This window comes from Mixophyes fleayi, chromosome 12, assembly GCF_038048845.1.
Source record: "Mixophyes fleayi isolate aMixFle1 chromosome 12, aMixFle1.hap1, whole genome shotgun sequence".
NCBI lineage: Eukaryota > Metazoa > Chordata > Amphibia > Anura > Limnodynastidae > Mixophyes > Mixophyes fleayi.
The window spans coordinates 7,317,660-7,334,256 of record NC_134413.1 but is presented as its reverse complement, the minus strand read 5'-3'; the positions used below and the strand labels follow the sequence as shown (position 1 = coordinate 7,334,256).

The following is a 16,597-nucleotide window of genomic DNA, read 5'->3' as shown; positions in this document are numbered from 1 at the left end:
TGTATGTTAGGAAATTTAGACTGTAAGCTCCAATGGGGCAGGGATTGATGTGAGTTCTCTGTACAGCGCTGTGGAATTAGTGCCGCTATATAAATAAATGATGATGATCACATGACCTCACGGCAGAGAAGAAAAGTCGCCTGGGATCTGTTACATTTGACATTAATAACCCCTATTAGTTTTGAGAAAATCAACAGCAATAAAAATATAAAAGCCATTTGGTGTGAATTGTTATACAAACTAAGTAATCTCTGTTTATCAAGTTCTCCCTGATTATGGAAACTTTAATAATAATCTTTTAATTTTACAACATTTTTTTTATGTAGCATTAATGTTGCACACACTATAACGACTGCATACTTTTAATTAGACAGTATCAGTTAGCTGCAATGTGATTGACCTTTCATTATATCATTGCGTCTTGTGCTCCACTTGTGGCTTCATTCGTGGCCTCCTGTCTGCAGGAGATTTATTCTCTGATCATCATGTTATCATGAGGTCTGATAACATCAAGTAACATGAATGATGTTATTACCTCCGTGTTAATGATGCACAGAAGTCAAAACAGAGCTCTCATTATGACTTAGACATCACATCGAAGGAGCTCTGCGGGTTCCACTGTACGTGTACACAGCAAAAGCAACTTGCGGGCTGGGTACTTGACCTATAATTGTTATTTGGTTTCTTTCTAAAAGGCAGGAAATTATTTGATTTTGTTTTTTAATTGAAGTGAACTTTTCCTCATTTTGCAGAAGTTGTTTTTTCCTGCTGCCAAAAGATGAATAAACATGATTAATGTCTGTAATGGAGAAAGCGTAGATCGCATGACAATGTCTGCAGCAGCTGCAGCATATGACTTTCCAACATCCTCTTTTCTGCAGATCACAGTGTAATTTGGAAGTCTGGTTCCTCCTAATTGCCGGGCTCCTGAGCCTGCATTCCATGTGTTTGAAAAAACCCAGAATGCTATAGATCATATAGCCGTGTGAGGGCCTGAGAACGGAGGGTGGGAGCTCGAGCGAAGCTCCTTTTTGAAGAGTGTGGTGGACTGATTTTCTCTTTCTGTGTTAAATCTGGGAAACGGTGAATCCGTGGCTGCGGTTTGCAGTGTTATGTTACCGATGTACAGTTTTGTGTCATGAACTTTGTTCTCTCCAAATATGAGTCACTCTGACCTGACCTAGGCTGTAATTCCTTCTACTTAGTCTTACTGACCACAAAAATTAAGAATCCACAGATTTTGGGGTCAGTAACCAGGGCCATCGTCTGCAATGGATCATTTCTGAATTTTAACACTCTGCTAGAGTCCCACGCGGCACTCCACTCTTCTTTTCCGGCTCAGCCTGTTTGAAACAAGCTGACAAGTTGTCAATGCCCCTCCCCTTTTAATGCCCATGCTGGTGACTAGGAAAATCACAAGATTGGGGGTAATGGGGTATATTCTACACACCGACTTGGTAGAGAAGTGTGGAGTTATTAACTTTCTCCACTCAGTCTATTACTCAGCATTTTGCAAAAGTTGTAAAATCAAACCCCAAAGTAACCAACACACCCTAAAACTTACTGCCCCCATCTAAACACTTTTAATGGATGGCTTTACGACACTGATGTGGTCCAGCAATATTTATTCTCTAAGGAAAGGTCAAGTAATTTTTAACACCAAGAACACAACTTTCATATAAAAAGTACAGGGCTTATATATATATTTTTTTCTTTCAAGAGTATAAAATATTTTGCAACATTTATATTACTACTCGTATTTTAGGATAGGTTTATCCGTAATTATGTCATTAATCTTGAACGTGGTTCCTATGTTCAAGATTTCTTTTTGTATTTGTGTTTTCAGGTTTTTTAAGTACTAATATCCATTGGTGAGCTCTGCCATCCTTATCAATGTCCTATTCTCAGTCTCTCAATATCACTGTTATGATGTGTGTGTGATATAAGGGTATATAATGGCAGAGTATTGTAAGCAAGCCCGATAGAATTTCTCATGTATTATATCTTTATTGTTATTCGCTTTGTTACTTATGTGAAAAAACAAAACATTTACAAAAAAAGGAGTGTAAAATAACATGTAAACATGAGAATTAGCAACAATGTGTTACATCACCAATCAATACAGTCCAAGGCCCAGGATATATATATAATCACTTCAACGTTCGTTTACCCTTCTCCCCTAATCTCCGCAGATTTATATCTGAGGCAGGTTGACGTCATCTTGCATCCTCCCTCCATTGACCTTTCCGACCCCCCATCCTTCCTGTCTATAGAACTGTCCATTGATCAGTACATTCTGGACCCGTGTCTGGAGATTCACTAATGACCACTTGATTTGCTACCTTCCTCTAAATGCAGAATGGGCCATTTTGGAATCTTACCTGCGGGCGTTAAGGCATATAGAGACTTAATCATGGACTTGGCACAAACGTGGAAAAATGTGGTCCAGATGTGGGTCCAGAGTACATCCCCACCCAACCCAAGCATTGTTTAGGGAGAAACTTTTCACATGTTCCTTATTTTTCGATACTTGCGACATAATTATTGATATTCCCTCAAATTCAACCATGGAATGAATTTGGTGACTCTTTCGATGTACCGTATGGCATAAAAACACTCGTGTGCAAATGACCCACCCATCAATTTCTGACTTGGATAAGAGATATCGGATCTTTCAGAGGTGGTTCCCTCGTTCCTCATAACAAGGATCGACGAACGGCCGTCATCTCCGTCGCTGATTTGTTTGAATTGTTTTTGTGTATTGTGGAACACACCTCGTCTGTGTTGATTGATATGTTCCTCAATACATAAAAACATGATTTAAAAAAAAAATACAACATAACTTCTACCCCCAACTAGGGATAATTCTACCCAATAGTTTACCCGTTTCTCTTAACATATTATAACAGTCAGATATAGAAATAGGAGGGGGATTATATGGCGGTATATAGACTCAGATAGTCCCGTTATCTTGTCCGACTCTCTTCACACTTTTCCTTGTGCTGTTTTCACCAATGTCCTCTAGAGTCCTCTTCACCACTTAGTAACGCACATCCTCGCAGTTACCCACCCTGCAAACGTCCTCTCTGATGTGTGTCAGGCATGTATTACTTTATATAGATACATTTCTGTGCCCCTTTGGATGTTTCCTAAATGACGTTCCTGTGTATATAAACTGGACACTACATCACTTCTGGTTGTCATACATATATAAGCATAGTTATATGTTCATGCCCCCGGTTGCACTTGACATAACCCTGATACCTCTTAGGACTCCTAAGTTATCGACTCTAAAGTTAGGAAAATTAACTTAGAACTTATCGTAACAAGACATGTGTGTTCACTGTATGTTTGTGCTACTTAGAAGATTAATATGTTAACAATTTATTTCCCTTGTTTCAGGGCAGAGAAGTATGGGACGCTTCCCCCCGCCGTGCTATTCTCCAGACACGATATCCAGAAAGTGCGCGCCGTCTCTCTCCAGAACGCTCCTGCGGGCGAGATCCTCCCACTGCTAAGACGGGAAATACTTGGAGAGTTTGTGAGTGCAGCATGTTTAATAAATAATCAAGAGTAAATAATGGAGACTTCATAGGAAAGTGTGAATTAAAGACGTGTATCCTCCAGCAGCATAGGGGTTCCATCGAATACCTGGGTGTTACACTGTATCCTATAAATACACAGAGATACTGAAGGATATAAAGCAAGTGGTCCGTGTTTCTGGATTATATTACACAACGGTCTGTAATGTAAACAGAACTCTCGCTTTCATTCAGATTTGTTTGGACAGAGTAACCTAAACCTCACCAAATATATTTCCTCTAGGATTTTAACCATTTATACGACATGCATCATATATGGTGTCGGGCATCGGAGTTAGAGGGATAGTAGGTATCGTACTCTTTTCAGCAGACCCTCGTGGTCATAAGTCAGTTTGCCCAGTGAAAGTTCAGTTCTCTGTGTTGATTAATTGACATAAATGGAAACTGACAGTCTGATTCCTCGGTCGAGGCGAAGTAAAATATTTTTCACAGGTGCTCATTACCGAAGCACGAAACAGCCGTCGCCCAGCGCAAATACCACTGAGGGTCTCGATTTGTGCAAATACCCCAATATTGCCACAGAGGGCGTATAGGTTAGCGGAGGTAGCAATATGCAGCGGCCATTGTGCCCCTGCCACCCCCAAATCCCTAACTGGCATCAGGGCTAATTTACAATGTAACATATGCAGGATATCCCTCTGCAATAGTAACAACTAACCCTAGTCTGGCTCAATGGAGTGGAAGGGAACAAGGACCAAAAAAAGTAACCCAATACCCCCCCCTCCCCCCAAAGGCTGCCGCCATTTTTTCTCTCTCTCGCCATAAGACACTTGTAGACAATAAGATGTTGAACTGTTGGTACAGTATTTATAAACTTTATGTATAATATTGACAGGCGCGATGATCTCAATGTATCTTGTAATGTGATTATTTATTCACCCACTGAAGCCGGTAATTAGGTTGTCTCACCACTGATGTATAAATGTAAGAAAAAATGAGATATACAATGGTACAATTAAGAAGTAGACGTATGCCAAGACCTTCATTAGAGGAAGTTATTACGGTGCGTCTAGCGTTTGCCAAGAGATTCATTAGAGGAAACAATTCCGTTCGGCCAGTCCTCATGGGCATATCATCACCAGCGATACTGTAAACCATGTCACAGTTGGCGTTCGTTAATAAGTTATTCTTAGGCCTTGGTTTATTTTCCATTTCTTATTGCTGCAATATAAAAGTGATCTGATCTTATGATCCGAAATATCTATACAATATCTAAGTGTCTTTTTCAAGCTAACGTATACAGACTCTCCATTTACACTGACGCTAAATATATAAAGCCCCCATCCCTCCCCTCTCCTCATCTTATAGTGAAGCAAACAGAGGCAATTGCCTTGGGTACGAGGATTTGGGAGTTAAGTCTACTGTGTTCTAGTTATATGTGCACAATACAACTTCTCGTATTCAGTGTTCTACATCTGACTCGTGTATCCTAGTTCTGTATGTATAGAGAACAGCACAGTACAACTTCTTTTATTCTGTGTTCTACATCTGACTCTTATGTATCCTAATTCTGTATGTATAGAGAACAGCACAGTACCACTCCTCTTCCATATATTGTGGTTACAACTGTTATTATCAATGTAGGAGTAACTACACAGTACCACTTCTCATGTAAGTCATGGTTCATGGAAGGAAGATGTATGAAATGCAGCAGAAGTTTAGAATTCTGTCCAGTACTGATGTTATGTTGGAGGTTAAAATGCGTAATGTCTGCCTACGGCGTACCCCATGTAACATGCATGAATACATCATAATCCTGTATACATACACACAATGTATTGCGCTCAATTACCAAAAAATGCAAGTATACACTGATCAAATGTTAGTGGGTAATAAGTGTAAGTACATGTAGACCAGTACTAATAATAAATATTCACCAGAATGCAATTAAGACTAATGTTGTCAAATATAAACCATAAACCATTCTATTGGGATTCCCTGTGTAAGGGTTCATTCTGGAACCCTCTTGGACTCTAAGATTGACTTTTTACTGATATTCTTTATTTTAATGTACTACTGTTTTTATTTTGTGGAAACTTGATGTTTCATTGTTTTATTTTAATCCACCTCAGTGTATGACCATCTGCTGATTAAACCCTTGGTCATTACCATTTAGACTGGTTTTATTACATCTCATTTTATTCTTTTTGGATTTGGTCTCATATTCTAGTGGCCCCTCAGTAACAGTCACCTAATTTTGAGACATATATTTGACAACATTGGTCTTAATTGCATTCTGGTGAATATTTATTATTAGTACTGGTCTACATGTACTTACACTTATTACCCACTAACATTTGATCAGTGTATACTTGCATTTTTTGGTAATTGAGCGCAATACATTGTGTGTATGTATATGTTGTGATTCACAGGAAGGGATTCCTGAGTATTGCTGCTCTTGCCTGTTTTGGGGTTGAGCGCAGCCCTCCTATTGTGTCATTCATAATCCTGTGCCTGGTTATTGTAATTAAAGCTATGCTACGCTTTTTAGCCGCTAAACTACAGAGGCCAAGGGTCAGATGATATCTCCGGTTTACATACGGGATATATCCAGGTGGAATTATATTAGGGGGGGGGGCTGTAGCCAGGAAAGCATTTAAAGCCACTGGAAACAGTTTCATGTTCCAATATAAACATTTATCCTCTTCACATGGTTTTGCATTTTCATCTTCCTCCGGGAACCTCTCTTTCTTTATTTTGACTAAAGATTAATCCGTTCCCCCCCCCCAGCCAAACTTTGACTGCACAAGATGCCAAACTCTGAGCTGGTCTTCCCACAAATAACCCGTGTCTCTGCTTCCCCTGCAGCCAGAAGTGACCGTGGATTCACTCCCCTCCCTCCTGAAGAGACAGGAACCCCTCCTCATCCTCTTCTCAGACGCCCGCCCCAATCCCAGTGATGAAAAACACATTTTAAGTCTGGAGAGAGGGAAATATTTAGAGCAGTATTTGACTTGCTGGTTAAATCTGTAAGTAACCGTCATGTAATATTTATATCAATGTAACATATTGTCAATACAGGAGATATTTTGTCAATGAATCCCCTCCCTCCTATTAGAAGCACTCTGAGGCTTCCCACGGCCCCCCTGCACCCATCCAGTGCTCACCCATGGATCACTGAAGGTTTAAATGAAGATTGTGAGCAGTGAGGGAATGTCAGCTGATTGGTTAAGCCGTGGCCGTTGTCCAATCAGCTGGAGCAACCACCTTCCACTGATCACTTGCTTTCAATCTTCTCTAGTAGAGGAAGAGTTTCTAGTTGGGGAGGAGGGGAAGGCTTCATTGTCAAAAACAAACATCTTTGGCCGGAGTTATATACTTATAACTGAATGCAGTTTGCTTTACTAACAGCTTATTGTTCTGGAAACAATTTTTTTGTACGTCAATAAATCAACCTCAAAATACAAATTGATCCAACATGAAAAGCCATATTGTACTTTCACAAATGTCTACGTAAATGTTCTATGCAAAGATAATTTGGGGGGGTTTGATTTGCAAACCAACGTTGTTACGTTAACAGCCATTATCCGGTCTGAATGATTATTCTCTGTGTCATTTAATAAGGTTTTAAAGAAGAAAAAAAAAATCTTGCTGCCCTAATGACGATTTTCTCATATATCTTCAGTAGTGATATAGATCCTGAAACCCATACAGACATTTGCACATATATACATTTATTTGAAATGTATTTTTTGCTTTCATACAGCACTTAGAGCTTCTTTGTGGCCTTTACGAATAGCAACTGTTGACAATGATTATTTAATACTTTAATACTCCTGATTCTGTGATTTGCTATATTCTTACAGTAGAGCAGAACAGGAAGTCTGTTGTGGATTATTATTATTATATACTTTATTTATAAGGCGCCACAAGGGGTCTGCAGCTCCGTACAGAGAATATACAGTAAGACATAACAAGGAAGAACATGACAAAACATTATAGACAAAACGGTACAATGATAACAAAGGCACAACACTACAATAAGAACAAAACAAGGTACCTAGCATTGAGGAGGTTGCGGGGATAGGGGTAAAACATAAGGCATGGGACGAGGGGGGAATAAAAGGGAGTAAAACAGCACTAAGTGAGCCTGTATCTGGTATAGTTGACGCAGCAAACAGGATCAGAGTCCTTGCAATGCTGGTGGTAACGAAAGTGGAGGAGGGAGGGAAGAGGACTTTGCTCATGCTAAAGGGAGGGGTAAGCAAACGGGAGTGAGACAAGGGGTGAGTTAGGAGAGCTGATAGGCTGGGGTTTAAAAGCCTGCTTGAAGTCATGGAGAGAGGTAGAGAGCTTAATTGGAGAGGGAGTGAGTTTCAGAGGAGGGGAGCAGCACGGGAGAAGTTTTGGAGACAAAAGTACAAGGTGGTAATGAGTGAGGAGAGGCAATGGTCATTGGTTACAAATCCTCCACTCCTGAAGGGCATCTTGAGTATTTTCAATTCATATTTGTGAAGGTTACTTAATACCATTTCATACAAAAGCAACTTGTATTATCAATTTCAAAGTCCTTTAATAATGTACACGAACAACAAATAATACTGCATAATGTAACCGTAGCTTGATTGCTTTGAAATTGATTAAATCATTGAGCACAATAATAAGTAAGATTAATGAAATTGCAGTAATATGCTGGACTAACCGCTCCTATAGGAGAATCTCTTCAGAATCTGTCACCTATTAGATAATACTTGTTTTACAGAGTTCTTAGTGCTCGGTCTAAGTGAGAGCAGGAAGGGGGGTTGGCGCGTCCTGTATGAAAATTCGGAAACTTGTGGTGTCACTTTCTGCAGTATTTTCATACCAGGGCACTGTCCTCGCCAGTCTCCTCTGTCTGAACCACTCATTTTCAGAGTGCCTAAAACGCTCTATGTGACAGGGTCTGCCGCGATAAAATGCTTCCCTGTGGCACACAGACATTTGTCCAATTTAGCGATTAACGTGCTCCTATTACACCCTATAAATACAGATTAATGTGGATATTGAATAATAATAAAATGCGTTATTGTGACACCATCCTTAGGAAAAGTTTGAAAAACCATCAATACATCAAGGACCAGTTATATTTGACTTTGACAGATTTTAGTTTCATACACACAGAGAGACAGAGGTGTATTCAGTAGAAGGCAGTAAATTAAAGTGATCTGAGGGCGACAGAATCTACTCCCGCTATTCCTACAATCTATTTAAACATTCTTGGCACATTATATGTCTAGTTCCTGCGGGGCTCTGTGCTCTATGATAATTTATAGCGCTGTTAGAAGCTTTCACTGTTTACGTTGCATAACAATGTATATATTGAATAGCAACTAGTTTTCTTTCTGTTTTCTTGTAGAAAAAACACTCCGGCTGGGAATCTCGTTCTGAAGAAATACTTTGGAATATTCCCCAATTTGCCAGTACTGGTCCTGATTACTTTTGACTCACTGGGGCAGGTCTTTGCTTTTCCTACAGATCAGCAGATCACAGAAGTCAACATCTTGTATTGGTTGGAAATGATAAAAGCTGGAGAGGAAACGCCAGTCTGTGAGTTGTTGTCCTTTATCTGTTGGTAGCAACAGGCCGTAATCATCATCATCCTCATCAACATTAACATTTATTTATATAGCGCCAGCAAATTTCGCAGCGCTTTACAATTGGCCACACACATACTGGGATATCGGCAGTGATATGAGGCATTTGGTCTTTTATTGCTGTGTGTGTGGCCCCACAGATGCCCAATAATCTGATGGAAGCAGATTAGATCGTCTTTGGACATGTTGTCAGACAGAGGTTGACCATCGGGCTTTGTGTGCAGTCATTGGCCGACCACACAACTAGACTCCTGGACGTTATCCGCCCACCTGTCTCTTACGGCTGGATCTCACAGTGATTGCAGCTTCTGATTGGTCCTCCTTCTCACACCCCCCTCCGCAGACACTTTAAAGTGTTAAACGCATATATATTTCTCCAGTAGGGAAAGCAGAAGGTTGATAACGTTTATCGAATAAGGTTTATTGCATTGGATTTAAGATCGATAAAGTGGAAGACACTTTTTCCACTGACAAACTAAAATTCCTTGAAGTTTTAATTTCTCACAGTTTCCTGTCCTATGTGTTTTAATTATTGTATTTTAATTAATCTGTTCCACAGCATTTCTTTCACACGACCTTTATGGTTTTTTTCTCCCAAAACCCCTTTTTTAAAGATAAGTCACATTTGTTTCATTTATTTAGGATTAAAATATAACCCCCATCCTACGTCTAATGGTTCGCTAGATACACTCGCTTGCAAAGTGTACCTAGCACTTGCCTTTTCTGCAGACTCTCCATCTGCAAGGTCCTCGTTGGCAGCAGTTTGAACCCTGTTGAGGTAATGACTTGTGACTGACGTCCTAAAATACAATCAGTGACCAGTCTCTTCCGCCGTCTCGTAGACGTACCCACAGTCCTTTGCTGTGACCTGCGTCTTGTCCGTACTTTAGTTCCTGTTCAGGAGTAAGTGTTACTTTAAACTGAGTGTTAATATTTTAACTCACAGCTCTCTAGGTCACAGCTCCTGATTCAGACCTGTAAAGTTCTCAGAATCTGACACATGTATCATGTTGTTACATTTCCGTATTTTCTGTTACCCGAAATTGGTTGTTTCTGCTGTCGGTTATAAGCAGCTGCTGATAGAAATATCTGTGTCTTCTCAGACCTTATTGAATGTCATAGTTATGGCTGTACGTTCTAGCCAATGCTTTTATTGTATCGATTCCAGATTCTTTATCTAAGGAGGATTGGACGGCTCCACTTCCACACTACGATTTCCTTGCCATGATGGATGAAGCTGATCCCAACTTTGCTGCTCAGAAAATCCGGATACGTATGAAACCCGCCAGAAGTATGAAAGCCGAGTTTTCCCCTGATGTTGACGGCTCCAAACGACATCGGACAGTAACAAGTTTACGTGGAACGGTCCCAAAGTTCCTACAGAGTGAGGAGGAGTCTGAGGAGCACACGGAGCTCTGAATGTAGAGCGAAGAGCGGCAGATGTCCCTTGTCACAGTAATTATTCTATAGTATTGTCCCTTTGATATTAGTGTTATGTTCATTTCATTCCTCACATTATTCCGGATTGCAATAATGGGACAAATTAGGCTACGTCACCAATACACCAAAGGTTCGGCTTTGCAGCCGTGTAATTATAAACTCCCAAGGATTCTCCATCAAATTTGGTTTTATTTAGTTTTGTACATTAATGCAAACAGACAGTGGGACACAGCCGGTCCCACATAAACACGACATAAATCATATGGTACCTAGAGTGGATACACCAATGATGTGACCATCACTTATAGGCTTCATAATATCGCATAGTTCTGGGAGCACGTGAATACACATGCAGATCTACCGATGGAGAACAATGGTGGGAACAATTAAATGCAGAATACAGTATCAAACTGCTTTGGTTTCCTGCAAACATATTGGATGTAAGGACTGTAGCTCTCCGTTTACTGCAGATCCATATTACGGCACAAGAAGACTTATCAAACCAGGAGATATGACGTATAATATTTCGCAACTATGGACTGGACGCACAGGAGCGCCAAGATGGCGGCTGGCTCCCCCAGCTACTATCACATATGGCGATTCAGTCCAACAAATACGTGTATAATTTATCTCACAGTACCTGCTGCTCTCTCCTGTCTTAACTGTTTCATTGACTGGAGCTATCCGAATATATACCCAAATATTCATACCCTGGGACCTAACAAGGGGACGCCAACACCATGCCGAAAACTTTGTATCTTCACACATTCCCGCAGTAGCTGCCAGAATGAACCCGTTTCAGCCCCATATTTGGGACAATTTGGCCTATTTCCCCTTCCAAACTTCATGAGATAATCATTTAAAATAAAAGTATGTAACATTGATTTTTATTTATAATTAAGTTCTCTTAATATATGTCATTCGATTAAATCTCGTCATGCCCTGTAGAAGGGAGGATGAAGCGTAGTAGAGGATGGAGGGGAAGGGACGTGGGATGTAAAGAGAATAAGTAGAAGTTATGGGGGTAGCTGGGCAGGGGGATTATGGAGGAGGAGGAAGCTTGGGGTGAAGTGGGAGATGCATACGGCAGTGTGTTGAGGCTGTAGAGATCTTCAGCTTAATGTGGGTGGTGGTCCGGATTCAGAGAGGTCAAAGCAGACAGAGGATACCGGTATAATCCATGGTCATCTGGTCCGAGGGCGACATATAAATGTCTTCAGTAAACCCATTTGCAGACTCATGTTAAAATGATTCTTACACTTTCAGATACATCATATCTTAAACGGGTGTTATCGGTGCTGTAAACACCGACACTGTTTACTCCTACATAATTATTCCGATAATGAACAGAGGAACGTAGAAAAAATAACTACTTACCAGTAAAGCGACACAGAGGGAATCCGATGAGAGGACATCGCGACACTTCCAAATGACGTCCGTTGCGTGCACGACTTTGTTTTTTGTTTGTTTTTTTAAAGTGGCAATGGACTATGGTAATATTAATTTTATTTCTAACCCTAACTCCTAACGTAAAGGTAATACTTACCTGGGTCCGTGCTTTGCCGCTTTAAAAGCCAAAATTTCCAAGTCGCGCACGCAACTGACGTCATCTGGAAGTGTCGCGATGTCCTCTGTGATGTCCTCTCATCGGATTTCCTCTGTGTCTCTTTCCTGGTAAGTAGTTATTTTTTCTATGTTCCTCTGTTCATTATCGGAATAATTATGTAGGAGTGAACAATGTCGGTGTTTACAGCACCAATAACTTGTTTACCACCATCTCAAACCATCACACCAGGTTATCACATCCCCGACTTGTAATGTTGGTTCAAAGATAAATATATGAGCAATATTTGAATTTGTGTGTTGCCCCCAAGACACTTAATGATACAGGGAAAGAAAAAGCCAAAGACAAGAGAATGTGTCATAAATGGGCCACTCATTAATTGGCCACTCATTAATGGGCCACTCATTAATGGAGCACTCAGTAATGACACATTCTCCTCTCTGACTATTTCTATACTTTTACATACTTCTCAGTGAAGGGTCACGGATCACTTCCTATTGGTTCGCACGGCTACACCCCACTTGGCTGACTGGATCACTGGCACAGAGCCCCCGGGTAAAACTGTGCCCTGGACCCAATAAATCTGGTGGATTTCATTGTAGATGATCCCAGGAGAGAAAGCAGAAGAGACATCTGTAATGTTCTTCAGTGTAAAACTCAAAGAGCAGATGTCGGTGCTTCTAAAGATTTCTTAAACTAAATGTTTCCTAGAATGTCTGCCGTGTTCCCCTGTCTTGATAAATACGTCTCCTGGGAGCAGTGTGGGAACTTTGGCCAAACCAGCTCCAGGTTTACATTAGATGTTCTAATCCTTTATATGATACAGACCATTCAGTCCTGTGTTGCTTCATTTAAATCTGCGCTACTGTAAAGCTGAACTCAACATAACAGCCACAGACAGAAAGGCAACAACTGCACAGGTTCAGGGGATTAAAACCCCCCAGCAAAAATGCGACATTTATTGCAAATGTGGGAAGCACTAGGCAGCAGTGGAAGTCTCTGGCCAAAGGAAAGGTCCTGGGTTAGGATGTCAGCTGATCACATGGGGCCTGGTTCGTGGTCAGACGCAACTTACGTTTTACAGAAGAACACGGAACTTGTGCATAGTTCTGATTGTATTCAAATCCAAACGTATCTCAAGACGGGTTTCGATTTGAATCTGGGTGTAAGTACGTTCTGCAGACAGAAATCTGCAGTATACACACAATCAGCGTCTATACACTAAGAGGTCACATCAGTACACCAAAAAATTCAATTATAACTAAATGAACAACTCAATATAATCGTTAATAAAAATATGGATTTTAACAAAATATATTGTTTTGTACATTAAATACAAAAATCAAATGTGTGCTTATACAATGTGTTTAGATAGTCAACCTTCCTTGCGTACACACGTTCTGTGCTATCTTGTGGCACGCACACGTGCAGTGTTCAATACAAAGACTGTGCCAAGCCAGTCATCACTATCAGCACCTACACCTGCTCTGTAGATGGTGCGAGTGATATGGCTGAAACTAGATGTACTGATGACAAACACAGGAGTTGAATCGTTGCATCTGCGTCGGAACGGACTTACTGTACATTACTGCATGTATGCAAATAAGCAAGTTGAACAGTGATGTTACACTGTATCCTTAGCTGATACCTTGTGAGAAATTTTACATAACAAAAAAAGTTTTTTTAGTTTTTCCCCAACAACCTTTATGTCACCTTTTCTCATATAGACCGTAGTTATGTCTCAACATTTACTACATTTAGTATTTAGAAGAGTTTTTTGTTTTGTTTTGTATTGTTTGTTTTTTTCAAACTAACCTTTATTAAGGTTTGGGAGCCCCACAAAGTAATTTACGTTCGCTTGATTCCAACAGTCTCTCAACTTAAAAAGAAAATAATTTGAACGTGTGGCTACGTTCCAACCTGATTTGGAAAACTGAACATGTTCAGTCCCTTTAGACCATTATATTAAACACATTTTAAAGAAAAAAAAAAACATCTAGGGCTAGATTTACTAAGCTGCGGGTTTGAAAAAGTGGGGATGTTGCCTATAGCAACCAATCAGATTCTAGCTTTCATTTATTTAGTACAGATTTAGATTTGATTCAGAATCCATACAAGATAATATTTCTGTAATCCACAAACCAGACAAGGACCATTATGATTATTATCATTTTAGGCCAGTGTCACTAATTAACATAGATGCTACAATTGTAGCTAATGGTCTGAATGTACTAACGCCGCCTTATACATAGGGATCAGGCGTGATTTGTAGGAGACGATGACTGCAGATTGAACCAACCTGATAAAGACTGACGCACAATGGAACATTTCCTCTGTGCTGTAAACTCTTCATTACACAAAGTATTTGATTCCCTCTTGTGGGACTAACTTTATTTCATATGTTCATTATTTATTTATACATTTAAGATTTGTTATTGTTTTCTGTATATGTAATCTAGAATTCATTTTGTTTGTCGATTTTATTTATTTTTTTTACATTTTATTTAAGCTATGAATTTTAGCCATACGGTCAGTGCTATAATCCGATGTTTTCTATCTAGTTTGACATTTTAATACAATTGCTTGGGACATTTGATGTCAAGTCCTAAAACCCTTTGGGGAATACTAGGAAAACAAATCAGAGAAATCATTTTTCCCCCCTGTCGCTGTTAAGAGAGGACTGTTTGGAATCTACGTTGCCTAAATCGGTGCCAAACACTTTGACCGCTTCTCTAAGTGATATAAATAGTTTATTTGACAAAGTTCAGTGCGGCCATGTGTTTTGATTCGTAGATTAAACGAGAAAACCTTTGTACCTTGGAAATGTGAGATAGCGATCTACATGTGGGTGTAGGGTTATAGGAAATGATTCAGAAAACACGATAGTGAGTCTAAGTAAAGGTTTCCTGACCTACGCTACCCCTTTATCAGACAAGAAGTGCGTAAACTTTTCCTTTTACCCTACTCCCATAGACGCAGTATTGTCTTACTCCTTTTGTACACAACTTCCCTGTGAATAGTTTGTTTGGAATTGTGAATGTCGTTTTTTTTTTATGTGACTCAACTCTCCAGACTCGCATATCGTAGAAAGAAACAATTTGACAGCATAAAATATTGTATAGGTGCATCTAGTTCTAGTCTCTTTTGTTTGTGTTTTATTTTCCCGTTGTTTTGTTTAATTTTTGGTTTCTTAATATTTTCAAAATGTTAATAGCCATATATATATCCCATGTATACTTGAATTCATTTACTGTCTGAGACGCAAATGCTGGAAGATTGTTCCATCGATCCATCACCCTTTCTGTAAAAAGAAGTTCTTCCTTACGTTCCCATTCACTCTTCCTCCAATTCCAAAGTTTGTTCCTTTGTCCTTGAAATCCTCTTATTTTTAAAGATACTGCCATCCCGAACTTCATGTGCGTTTGACGTACTGATAGTATAACGATACTGGTGGTATTATCTGAAGCTCAATAGCCAAGTAGATATCCAGAGAGTAGTCAGACGTTTGCCGGGTCGGTAACCAAGAGGTTAGTCAGACGTTTGCCGGGTCGGTACACAAGCAGGTAGTCAGACGTTTGCCAGGTCGGTACACAAGCGGGTAGTCAGACGTTTGCCAGGTCGGTACACAAGCGGGTAGTCAGACGTTTGCCAGGTCGGTACACAAGCGGGTAGTCAGACGTTTGCCGGGTCGGTACACATGCGGGTAGTCAGACGTTTGCCAGGTCGGTACACATGCGGGTAGTCAGACGTTTGCCAGGTCGGTACACATGCGGGTAGTCAGACGTTTGCCAGGTCGGTACACAAGCGGGTAGTCAGACGTTTGCCAGGCCGGTACACATGCGGGTAGTCAGACATTTGCCAGGTCGGTACACATGCGGGTAGTCAGACGTTTGCCAGGTCGGTACACAAGCGGGTAGTCAGACGTTTGCCAGGTCGGTACACATGCGGGTAGTCAGACGTTTGCCAGGTCGGTACACATGCGGGTAGTCAGACGTTTGCCAGGTCGGTACACATGCGGGTAGTCAGACGTTTGCCAGGTCGGTACACAAGCGGGTAGTCAGACGTTTGCCAGGTCGGTACACAAGCGGGTAGTCAGACGTTTGCCAGGTCGGTACACATGCGGGTAGTCAGACATTTGCCAGGTCGGTACACAAGCGGGTAGTCAGACGTTTGCCAGGTCGGTACACAAGCGGGTAGTCAGACGTTTGCCAGGTCGGTATACATGCGGGTAGTCAGACGTTTGCCAGGTCGGTACACAAGCGGGTAGTCAGACGTTTGCCAGGTTGGTACACAAGCGGGTAGTCAGACGTTTGCCAGGTCGGTAAACATGCGGGTAGTCAGACGTTTGCCAGGTCGGTACACAAGCGGGTAGTCAGACGTTTGCCAGGTCGGTACACAAGCGGGTAGCCAGACGTTTG

General features: G+C 40.8%; 1 protein-coding gene across 3 annotated transcripts in view; it reads left to right on the top strand.

Moving 5' to 3' along the window:
• Positions 1-11,512, top strand: part of TXNDC16 (thioredoxin domain containing 16) — a 51,837-nt gene extending 40,325 nt beyond the window's left edge. For all 3 annotated transcript variants that reach the window (XM_075192886.1, XM_075192884.1, XM_075192885.1), the window contains 4 exons: positions 3,403-3,541; positions 6,411-6,571; positions 8,938-9,128; positions 10,344-11,512. In XM_075192886.1, the coding sequence (XP_075048987.1) occupies positions 3,403-3,541; positions 6,411-6,571; positions 8,938-9,128; positions 10,344-10,594 (742 nt within the window). In that variant the 3' untranslated portion in view covers positions 10,595-11,512. The remainder of the gene's footprint in view (positions 1-3,402; positions 3,542-6,410; positions 6,572-8,937; positions 9,129-10,343) is intronic.
• The last annotated feature ends 5,085 nt before the right edge of the window (positions 11,513-16,597 follow it).